The sequence below is a fragment of the Mauremys reevesii genome, linkage group 2 (assembly GCF_016161935.1).
Source record: "Mauremys reevesii isolate NIE-2019 linkage group 2, ASM1616193v1, whole genome shotgun sequence".
NCBI classification, from domain to species: Eukaryota; Metazoa; Chordata; order Testudines; family Geoemydidae; genus Mauremys; species Mauremys reevesii.
Window position 1 is genome coordinate 189,728,364 of NC_052624.1, and position 12,179 is coordinate 189,740,542.

Here is a 12,179-nt window from a genome sequence, read left to right on the forward strand (position 1 = left end):
CGGTGTGTGCCGAGGGATGTGCTGGCCGCCGTTTCCCGCTGCTCCCATTGGCCTGGAGCAGCCAAACACACGGACATGTCAAAGGTTGCCGATCCCTGCATTGAACTGTAGCTCCCTTGCAGGACAATAGCTGTTAATGGTTGTTTGACACCTGCCTGGCTGTTGGCAGGGCTGGCTCCAGACCCCAGCACGACAAGCACGCGCGTGGGGCGGCACTTGCCGGCAGGGGCGGCAGATTGGGCCGGCGGACCTGCCGCAGTCACGCCTGCGGGAGGTCCACCGGAGCCCCGGGACGACCGGACCTGCCGCAGACAAGACTGCGGAGGGGGCACTCCTCCCGCGGCTGCAGTGGACCTCCCGCAGGCGTCACTGCGGACGGTTCGCTGTCGCGCGGTTCGCTGGTCACGCGGGTCGGCTGGACCTCAACCGCAGCCGCCGGACCAGCGAACCGCCTGCAGCTGCGGGAAGTCCAGCCGAGCCGCGCGACTAGCGGACCCTCACCAGTCAAGCCCGCGGGAGGTCCGCTGCTCCCGGGGCTCCGGGGCGCCTCCCGCGCATGACTGCTTGGGGCGGCGGAATATGTAGAGCCGCCCCTGGCTGTTGGTTACTTTCCTTGGCATTGTCTCTGGAGAGCTAGTATCTGAGTGCTTCCCAAACCCACAGCATATTTTAGTGACAGCCATACAACACAATTCTCATAACTTCATATGCATTAATGATATACATATTTAGATATGAGTGACTTTCAGCAGATCATAACTTTTCCCCTGATACCTCACACAGCCTGCTTTATATGCAATATCACAATTATCTATACATGGGGAATATGGGGGTTACGGGCTGGGCCTCCAAGGCATGGTGTCACACTGTCAACTTCAGTACTCTTCCTCAATGAGAGGCGGAAGCTGTCCTATTGACATAGTGTGGTGTAAACACTGCTTTAAGTCAGTGTACATTTCATTGAGTTAAATTATGTAATTTCATAATTTACCTAGCATAATTAGCATTAGTGTAGACAAGGCCAAAGTCTGTGGCCGTGAAGTGGCGATGGCTTAATGGACTGTAAGGGACTATAAAGGAGCCATGAATAAGGAAAACAAGCTTCAGTGAAGTAATAAACTTATCTGGCAGATTATGGAGAGTGTGTTGGGGTGAAATGATTGTAGAGATTATGAAATAATTGTGTCACACAACATTCTTGGGTGTTTGCCTGTCTGTTTAGGAGCTTTTAAGCCTAGAATTTTCAAAGGAGCCTAAGAGAGTTAGATTCCCAACTCTGTTAAAGTTCTAAGGGAACTGAATGTCTAATCCCTAAGGCTTCTTTGAAAATCCCAGGTTTATATATTAATCATCCATTAGGACTGGGATATAGTTTACCTATCTAAAGTACATCTTAACCTGATGAGACTTTTTTTCCCCTTTCTCCTCCATCATCATCTTGCATGTTTAGGACAGCTGTTTCTGGCAACTGGTGATCCTGGTAAATGTCAAATGCCAGGAGGTGCTGGTAAAGCACTAGTAGGGTGTTGTTCTTCTGCAGCTGCTGACTTGAATGATAAGAAAAGGACTGAATTGACTAAAGGCATATTGGTTTCACTATAGCTTTTGACATTTGGAATGCAGAAAATTCAAAAGTGCTTCAGAGAAGATGATCTGATCTAATGGTAGGGAAGTTGTGCAGTTTTTCCCAAACTCTGGGGCACAGGCCTCGGTAATGCAAAGGACTAGCTATCGGAATGTGGACAGTTGTTCTCTCATTTAAAAAAAGAGAGAGAAAAAGGATGTCTCTCTAGCTGTTATGGTTGTGAGGAAAACCTTTAAAACAAGATGTTACGACGGCTGATGCAAAGACAAATTTGCACTGAGCCTGAAATAAGTTCTGAGCCGTGAACTGGGCCATTCATTTCAATGAGTGCTATCTCTGAATAGCAGTGATGATACTCAGGGTTCTCACAACAGAATTTTTGGTGGCCTCAGTGTGCAGCCACCAACTCTCACTGGTGGCCGCACTGACATTTTTCCCTAAAATATTTAATTAACTTTAGGAAAAACAGATAAATATGCATATCCATCCATCCAAATCATTTACTTTACGTAGGGTTTTTTTTTCCAGACAGTAATAAAAAATAATGCTGTGAAAAGTGATATTTGTATGCTCATTAGTATCACTTTTCAGAACACACTTAGTAGCTAGCTGAGAGGCTGTGATAAGTGATATTAACAAACATACAGGTATCACTTATCACAGCCTCCCAGCTAGCTAATAAGTCTGCTCTGAAAATTGATACTTGCATGTTTGTTAATATCACTTTTCTCAGGACGAATTAAGTCCTAGATGGCGGAGTGAGAGGGGGAGGCAGTGGAGGCCAGGGGCAATATGGGGATGGATGTGGGGCTGGTGGGAGGCAGTGGGTGCACAGGGCGATAGGGTAATGGATGGGGAAGGCAGTGGGGGACCGGTGTGATGGGAGGTGCCTGGAGCTGCATGGTCAGAGCTGAGAGCTGCGGGGTTGGACCCCGCTGCCACATGGGTTGGGCCAGGGGTCAGCACCAGGGCCAGCTCCCGCTACCACGTGGCTGGAGCTCGGGACTGGAGCTGGGGCCAGCATTTGGAGCTGGGCACCAGAACCCAAAGCACCGCGGCCTGGATCCTGAAGCCCTGCCGCTGGAGCCTGCCGCATAACCACCCTAGGGCTGAAGGCCAAGCCCCACTGCTGGCCCCCGCCCCCAGGTGGGTTGAGAACTCATCTTGCTCCTGCAGCACTGTGCCACACCTGTCTCCCGAGACGGTGTAGGGCAGCGCATCCAGGAAGAACAGGGAGGGAGGGGGAGATGCCAATACTTCATCCCTCCATCACCGCCCAGGAGGCTGTTGTGGCCGCACAAAAAGTCCCTTGTGGCTGCATTTGAGAAACACTTCTCTAAATCATAGAATCATAGCAGTGTAGGACTGAAAGGGACCTCAGAAGGTCATCTAGTCCAGTCCCCTGCACTCAAGGCAGAACTAAGTAATAGTTAAGAATGTTATTAACTAGTTATTTCACTGTTCATGAAAGTACATGTAAGAAAGGAGAGGAAGTATGACATTACGAATATCTACACCAGCATTTCCAAAAGTGTTATGGGCATAGGTAAGAGTGTGCATGCAAAGGATACTCCTGGGGGAATTCTGCTCCAGATTGCCCCACACCTGGATCTCCCCCACACTAAGCCCTTCCATAATTGGATCCTGCCATCCAGAGCCTGCTTGCCCCACACCTGGATTGGGGGTCAGGGCTGGGCATACATGTTGTTGTCAGATGCTACTGGCGTGGTGCTCTGCTCCCTTCTACGTTGGTATCACTCGGCTGCGTGCATGTGTTCCCTCTGTGTGCTGCCCCAGCTCTGCAGATAACTGACACAGCAGATCCGAAGAGAACCCCCAATGACCACAGAGTCTAGTAAGGTATGAAGGCACGTCGGCCAGGTTTATTGCCGTATGGACACAATGATAGTTCCCCCTAGATCGTTACTCTACAGGGCATACTACGAGAAAGTGCCTCTTAGCAATGGACTCGGCTCTGTCAGTGGCGGGACTTTCCACTGCCCCCTCGGCCGGACAAAGACACCGCCCCAGGGATGCATTCTTATACACAGGTACAAACAAGTTACACGTCATTCCTGACGTATGAGGTGCAACCCCTCTACGTAGCAAGGTACAACCCCTCTACGTAGTAAGGTGCCGCCTCTCACCTTGTACATGTTGGTTCGAACAAAACAACTCTATCCATCATATTACCCTTTTGGCCCTGTCGTTGGGATGGGCCAGCCTGTTCCTTGTTATCTGTGTGGAGTGTACGAGTATGCGAATGTTCTGATATCTGGTGTCCAGTACCTTTTAGATATGTCTCTTTTTGCAGCATCAGCCCTTTCCTTGCCAGCTTCTGTGAGCAGGGCCTGCCTCTGGCTCACAGCTTAACTTTGCTTTATGTTAGCAAAGTCTTGATCGTTACTTTAGTTAAGGCCTTAGGCCTCATACCAGGCCTCTGATATCAAGGTTTATATCTTAGGGCCTCCTCTTACTACACATGTGAGACTCTGTCCCTCTCACTTGCTATCTTGGTGCACCTGGCATGGAGGGACAAGACCCCGGGATGTTTCTGGGGCAATCCCAGCTCTTGCACTGTGTCAGGGTCGCGTGCAGCCTCATCACTGAGTCCGTGTCTGGGGTGGAGGGTAGGGGAGGGAGGGACTACAGGGCGATCTCCCACCTCCATGCAGCCAGTGACTTGTGTTCCCTACTGCCATGCTGGAACCTCCACATTTATTGATTGATTGATTTATATATTTATTCCCCTCTGTGCCAGGTGCACCAGTTGTGGGCAGGCAGGCTCAGCAAGGGAGGATCCAATTGTGGGGGGATCCAGGTGTGGGTTGAGAGGGTTCTGTATGGGGCAATCTGGGCGCAGGCAACTCAGTGGGGGATCCGGGTGCAGGGAGGAGCTGGATGCACAGAGGGTTCTGGGTGCAATGGTAATGACTCTGCAGGGGGATCCAGGTGAAGGTGGTTGGGGCTCATTGGTGGGGGTCTGGGTATGGGGGATAGAGCTCGGCAGAGGGTATGGGTGTGAGGGCTCATTGGGGGGGTCCAGATGCAGCTGGTTGGGGCTCGGTGGGGTGTGGATCTGGGTGTGGGTGGCTCGTTGGGGTGGTCCAGGTGCAGGGGGAGTGGGGCTCATTGGGGTGTGGGAGGGTGAGGCTCGGCGGGAGTGTCTGGATATAAGGGGGTCTGGGTGTACAAGGGTTGCACGGATGGGGGAGAAGCTCCCTGTACAGGGTCCTTCCCACTGCAGCTGAGGAGTGATGGATGCAGTCAGTGGGGGGGCAAAGGGGCAGTTTTCAGAACTTCCTTCAGCCAAGGGAGAAATCTGGGAGTGGGTCTGACCTGGCCCTGAATGCTGTGCAAGGGAAGAGGAAGTCCCGTCCTCCCCAGGACTAATAGCTGAGCCCGGCGCAGGGTAGGAGCCACCAGCTGGGTCTTCCCAAGTCCCTCCTCCTGGCCTCTGCCGGCTGCCCTGGGCACCTGAAACATACCACTGGGGACGGTCGCATGACCGCTCTTGTGGCTTCCCTTTATTTCTCTGTCAGAAAGTCATTTCTCTGCGGGGAAGCAAAGAAATCTGTGGGGGACGTAAATTCTGCACATGTGCAGTGGTGCAGAATTCCCTCAGGAATATAATGTATACACTTTCTGTGATTTCAGTGGGTGTATGTGTCAGGTTTCATTTTTCTGGAGTGGGGTTCAGCTTCCAAAGATTTGAGAAACTCTGGCCTAGGAGCAAGGTCAGAAGACTTGTGTTGTGTTCTCAATCCTTCTGTTGTGTGACCTTTGACAAGTTTCTTATCCATTCTTCATGTCAGTTTCTCTGCCTGTAAAAGGGTTAGTAATACCCCCGCCTCTTGTAAAGCACTTGGACATCATCAGATGAAATTAGGAATAGCCATTTAAATTACTACTGTCTTTGTTTATGACTAGATATATTTTAAAATTTTGGAAACAGAATCAATATTGTCACAACTTTAATTACAACTTGCTATGTTCTTTGAAACAGACTAGATTACTCCTTCTCTAAAAAAAGGTTGTCTCCACTTCACGTATACTACAGGTTATTGAGGTGAAAATACAGCTACAAAACTGAGTGCCACAAATTGAACAGCTAATGAATTAACCATTGCGGCTGTTGTGCCTTTTGAGCTTGAATCTCTTAATATAATGATGTATGACGCTTTTAAAAAAAAGTGTGTGGGGGATTAACATCTTGCATTTAGATTTTAAGCGTCAGGCCAGCCTTATCTATTTCATCATGAAAGTTTTTCTAGTGTTTGGACTGATTTCTTATCCTCATGCACACAGTGCATGGGAAAGTGATTGAATTAGTTGATGAATTAGGGAACTGTGGACTTTTTGTTTTGAAAGATGAAAAATAATAAATGGAATACAAGTTTTAAAAACAAATACTTTAGAAATGTGTAGAAGTAAAGTGAAAGATTGTCAAAAGCACCTTTGGGATTTAGGAACACATCCCATTGGCTTTAAAATGGATGAGTGTTCCATTAAGTGCATTTGAAAACTTCCCTCAGAACACAGAAATCTTAATGACATTGCTTCATCCAAGATGACGTCATTTCATCCCTTTTTCTAGACAGCGGTATTGCTAACCTGTGCACAGCTAAAGTTTGGTGTTTTCTTTAACCAGTTAAGGGTGGAGTTCTGTGTTCCAGTTGCTTAGCAGTTTTACTGAAAAATGCAAAGTGACATTTTTCCCTTTCACAATAAAAAATGTCAGCTTTGATCCAAAATTACCTATTAACAGTAGTAGACATAGTCACACATACATCTGACCTTTAGGATCATATGTGACATATATTTAGAAATGTTATTACTGATCATGCTGGTCCATTAGAGTAGTGGTTCTCAACAAGGGGTACATAACCCTGGGGATACACGGATGTCTTCCAAAGGGTACGTCAGCTCATCTAGATACAGTATTTTCCTAGTTTTACAACAGTTTACAGGAATAGACTCAATATGGAGAAAAACTTAATTGTTGGTGTTGCTTCACTGCCTCCCAGAATGACAAGGCTCACAAGTGAAAAACAGGCTCGGGTATCACACAGAAATACAAAGTGCAATATTTATATTCCAATCAATTTATGTTATAGTTATATGATAAAAAGAAGAAAGTAAGCAATGTTTCAGTAATAGTGTGCTGTGACATGTTTGTATTTTTATGTCTGATTTTGTAAGCAAGTAGTTTTTAAGTGAGGTGAAACTTGGGGTACGCAAGAGAAATCAGACCCCTGAAAGGTGTACAGTAGTCTGAAAAGGTTGAGAATCACTGCACTAGCGGATTGGCTTCTGAAGTGTGAACTGTATGACTTTTAGATCAGAAGGAAATATGCTTCTAATGGTGCCCAGTGGGATCTTAGGGATTTCTATTGTGATGGGATAATAATTTGTGAAGGTAGCACAGTATATAATGAGGTCAAAGTTAATTTTTGTTCTTTATCTAAGTTTTATTTCTGCTCCATGACCATAAAATGTTCTTTATTTATTACCCATGTGTTTTAAATGTTCTGCTGATCCATGTCCATGCAAATTAGATTTCTTTTTAAGCATCCCCAGCATCAGTTGGGTTGCCTAGGTACAGAGAGTTGGATTGACCAGATATTTGAATGCCAGCTGGCAATCCAAACTCTGGAGCATTAACAAAGAGAGAATATAGGAAGCTCTACTCTGCATTACAGGGTGCTTGGTTGTCAGAGTCTGATTAGGTTTCTGAGGCTCCATCTACATATTCTGCTTTTTCTTCCAGAGTTTTTGTGGGGTTTGATGATGATTAAGAATATTATGAATATATAGATAGTTTCAAATAGACTTACTGTTTTGGAAACTATGGGTTCGTCTAGACTACCCGCCGTATTGGTAGGTAGCGATCTATTTCTCGGGGATCGATATATCACGTCTCATCTAGATCTAAATCGATCTAAGATACTTCAACTTCAGCTACGCTATTCACGTAGCTGAAGTTGCGTATCTTACATCGATTTCCCCCCCCCTCCAGTGTAGATCAGCCCTTAGGTATAAAACGTATGGCAGGTTAAGGTATGTGGCTTTATTTGCACTTGGCACAAGCATGCTGCTTTTTTGTTTTGTGGGAAGAAACGGCAATTTTGTCTCACACTTCCAGCACATGTTAAAAACTAAATACATAAAAACAGCAGCAAAACCCACCTGTCTAGTGATTTAGTACTCCTATGACTGCAAAATATATACTGTTAAACAAAAGCAGATCTGAAGTGGTAATATACTTGCACATTTAGATATGATTCAGATTTATAGCTTTATGAAATTTTTCTTGGGCTCTGACAAATTCAAAGCATAAGTTACACTGATTTTTATTTTTATTAACATACCAGCGTTAGGTGGGTCAACAAAAATGTACTATGTCTTGGTGTTAAACCTCTGTTTACAGTCTGAGTGGCTTGAGTCCTTGGCAGTCTCTTTTGGAGTATAATTATGCTGGTCATGGTGGAGTTGCTCTTTGTAACAAGGTGAATGGATTGTCTTAATTGGTAAAACTGATTGGGTATTGTCGTGGTACCATTCATCTCTGAGTATCAGTAGAGATTGACCTGAGTGGTCATAGCAGGGCCATAAGTTCCAGCCCCATTTCCTCCCATCAGCTCAGTTATTTCACATTACTTAAGTGCTGGTTATGAAGTGAAACATTGGCCATATAACGTGTCCTTCTCAATCATGTTTCTGCTGTGATGCATAGTACATATTGATACATATATTTTTTTCCAGGTAATGATCGTGTGACTATTAACAGCCTTATCTTTGTGTCTGTAGTAAGAGGTCAGGAATCTTCACTGCCATGTCTGCAAAACTATCTGAAACCCAAAATGTTCGCATTCAAAGGCATTATCAGAAGAGTTTTATGAAATCAAAATTTTGCCTATGCATTGAGAGGTGAGTATGTCTGTGGCTTCAGTGTGCTAATCAAATTTTAAAGGGCTGTTCTGCTCTGAAATATAATCATGTTTAAAAATAACCTAGTGGAATTCCATGTTTGTGTCTCAGTGACTTCCATACCAAATATTCTTAGTATAAAAATGAACAGAGTGTTTTTTACTAGCCTACCTTGAAGCTTCAGATTGGGCCCTGAGTAATAAACTGGGTCTTTTCTTGTGCATTTTCGCCCTTTAATGAAGGTTCTGCAGGCCAGGTTAGTCCCTCAGTTACCTGTGTGCAACCCCATGGTCTTGATGAATGAACTATATCGCTTCTTAAAATCAAGGTTGTTACAGCGTTAGTTTAATAAATGACAGTTTGTAATTAAACTTTTAAATACTTTTCATGGTGAGAAGTATATTTAGCACATGGAATTTTAGAATGATGGGGTGTGTAAACTGGGTGGCCTCTTCCTTCAGAACAAGTCTTGAAGATGGAACTGTACCACTGTGTCTGGTAATATTACAGGGACACCCTCAACATAAAAATCACATTTCTCTCTGAAAAATCTTGTACCTCCTGTTACAAGAAACATCTGAGATTATTATAACTGGAAGATTAGAGAAACGTCTTTGACTTTGCTTACTTTGTACATTTGATAGCACTTTGTGTGCAGCCATTTTCCTAATTTCCCTATGTAGCTAATTATTTAATCACTTTTCCCTGTTGTCTATGTGGGTCTTTCACACAGCAAGAGGGAAAAGCATTTTTTGAAAAGGGGGAAAAAAAAAAAAGGAAAGTGTAGTTATAAAATTCAAAACTGGTGGATGGGACTCTAGAGCAAGGGAATTACTTGATACTATTTTTAACTCTTTTTGTATCTTATGTTGGGATTTTGTGGTCCCCAGTGAGTCTGATCATAGAATCTCAGGGTTGAAAGGGACCTCAGGAGGTCATCTAGTCCAACCCCCTGCTCAAAGCAGGACCGAACCCAACAAAATCATCCCAGCCAGGGCTTTGTCAAGCCTGACCTTAAAAACCTCTAAGGAAGGAGATTCCACCACCTCCCTAGGTAACCCATTCCACTGCTTCACCACCCTACTAGTGAAAAAGTTTTTCCTAATGTCCAACCTAAACCTCCCCCTCTGCAACTTGAGACCATTACTCCTTGTTCTGTCATCTTCTACCACTGAGAACAGTCTAGATCCATCCTCTTTGGAACCCCCTTTCAGGTAGTTGAAAGCAGCTATCAAATCCCCCCTCATTCTTCTCTTCTGCAGGCTAAACAATCCCAGTTCTCTCAGCCTCTCCTCATAAGTCATGTGCTCCAGCCCCCTAATCATTTTTGTTGCCCTCCACTGGACTCTCTCTAATTTATCCACATCCTTCTTGTAGTGTGGGGCCCAAAACTGGACACAGTACTCCAAATGAGGCCTCACCAGTGCTGAATAGAGGGGAATGATCACATCCCTCGATCTGCTGGAAATGCCCCTACTTATACAACCCAAAATGCCATTAGCCTTCTTGGTAACAAGGGCACACTGTTGACTCATATTCAGCTTTTCGTCCACTGTAACCCCTAGGTCCCTTTCTGCAGAACTGCTGCCCAGCCATTCGGTCCCTAGTCTATAGCAGTGCATGGGATTCTTCCATCCTAAATGCAGGACTCTGCACTTGTCCTTGTTGAACCTCATCATATTTCTTTTGGCCCAGTCCTCTAATTTGTCTAGGTCCCTCTGTATCCTATCCCTACCCTCCAGCGTATCAACCACTTCTCCCAGTTTAGTGTCATCTGCAAACTTGCTAAGGGTGCAGTCCACACCATCCTCCAGATCGTTAATGAAGATATTGAACAAAACCGGCCCCAGCACCGACCCTTGGGGCACTCCACTTGATACTGGCTGCCAACTAGACATGGAGCCATTGATCACTACCCGTTGAGCCCGACCATCTAGCCAGTTTTCTATCCACCTTATCGTCCATTCATCCAGCCCATACTTCTTTAACTTGCTGGCAAGAATACTGTGGGAGACTGTATCAAAAGCTTTGCTAAAGTCCAGAAATAGCACATCCACTCCTCCCAGTTTAGTGTCATCTGCAAACTTGCTAAGGGTGCAGTCCACACCATCCTCCAGATCGTTAATGAAGATATTGAACGAAACCGGCCCCAGCACCGACCCTTGGGGCACTCCACTTGATACCGGCTGCCAACTAGACATGGAACCATTGATCACTACCCGTTGAGCCCGACCATCTGGCCAGTTTTCTATCCACAAGATTACTGTGGGAGACTGTATCAAAAGCTTTGCTAAAGTCCAGAAATAGCACATCCACTGCTTTCCCCTCATCCACAGAGCCGGTTATCTCATCATAGAAGGCAATTAGGTTAGTCAGGCATGACTTGCCCTTGGTGAATCCATGCTGACTGTTCCTGATCACTTTCCCCTCCTTTAAGTGGTTCAGAATTGATTCCTTGAAGACCTGTTCCATGATTTTTCCAGGGACTGAGGTGAGACTGACTGGCCTGTAGTTCCCTGGATCTTCCTTCTTCCCTTTTTTAAAGATGGGCACTACATTAGCTTGATGCTGGGTAGAATCAAGGGACTTTGATTCAATGTGATGCGATGCGATTCAATTCAACAAGGCTTTATTCAATATGTACAAAAGAAGAGCCCCGGTACAAAAAATCAGGCAGAGTCCCTCCAGCAAGGAGTCTCTCCCCTTTCTATTTTATAGCACATGGCACTTACATAACAAGTTATATAACATGAACCTCTAACCAATAAGAGTTAACCTTTCCATATATGGGTTTGTTTATCACATGCTCATAGTTTTCCATTCCAAATGCTGAGCTTACCCCCTCCCCCTGGCCTTCTCTAGAATGTTCCTAGGGTAATGAGCCACAGCATACTTCCCTATGCATAAGCACCCTGCAAACCACATTTTATCCAAAATGAACATAAGCATACCCTTCACTTACTAGGTATGACGTTATCTTGGGACCCCAGGTAATTACTGGGGTGGCTAGCCCAGGTTGGAGCCCATGCTGCCATGGCTTCACTGCTTCAGTATCTGAATTAGCTAGATTAAAATGAGCATGAGTTTCAATCAGATTCCGTGACTGAAAGTGGCCATACCCTTAGAAGTTGAGTTTTTAACATGTTTCCCTTAGTATTTAGTGGTATTTATCAACCTATGTTTGGAAGATCACAGATTGCTGGAGTAAATGGTAGTCTTAAATCTGCAGCTTCTTCATAAGAACCACAGCTGACTTGCTCTGACCCACAGTTGATTTGCTCAGTCACTTGCAAATGGACATAGACATCAGGAAAGATGTTAAGGTTGCTGAGTCCCACAGTAGCTCCTTTGTTCAGTGGCATATCTGGCACCAGGGTACTGCAACACTCAGAAAAATGAGGACAATAGAATAAGTTTATTTAAAATATATGATAATATATGGAGATATACCTATCTCATAGAACTGGAAGGGACCCTGAAAGGTCATTGAGTCCAGCTCCCTGCCTTCACCAGCAGGACCAAGTACTGATTTTTGCCCCAGATCCCTAAGTAGCCCCCTCAAGGATTGAACTCACAAACCCTGCGTTTAGCAGGCCCACGCTCAAACCACTGAGCTATCCCCTCCAATTTTTGTACCATGCGCAAATGTTAATCTAATGGCCTG

The 12,179-nt window shown here is 45.3% G+C and overlaps 1 protein-coding gene across 4 annotated transcripts in view; it reads left to right on the forward strand.

Moving 5' to 3' along the window:
• The window catches only part of FBXO15 (F-box protein 15), a 61,741-nt gene that overhangs the window by 9,506 nt on the left and 40,056 nt on the right, over nucleotides 1-12,179 (forward strand). For all 4 annotated transcript variants that reach the window (XM_039521424.1, XM_039521422.1, XM_039521423.1 and 1 more), the window contains exon 2: nucleotides 8,396-8,515. In XM_039521424.1, the coding sequence (XP_039377358.1) occupies nucleotides 8,396-8,515 (120 nt within the window). The remainder of the gene's footprint in view (nucleotides 1-8,395; nucleotides 8,516-12,179) is intronic.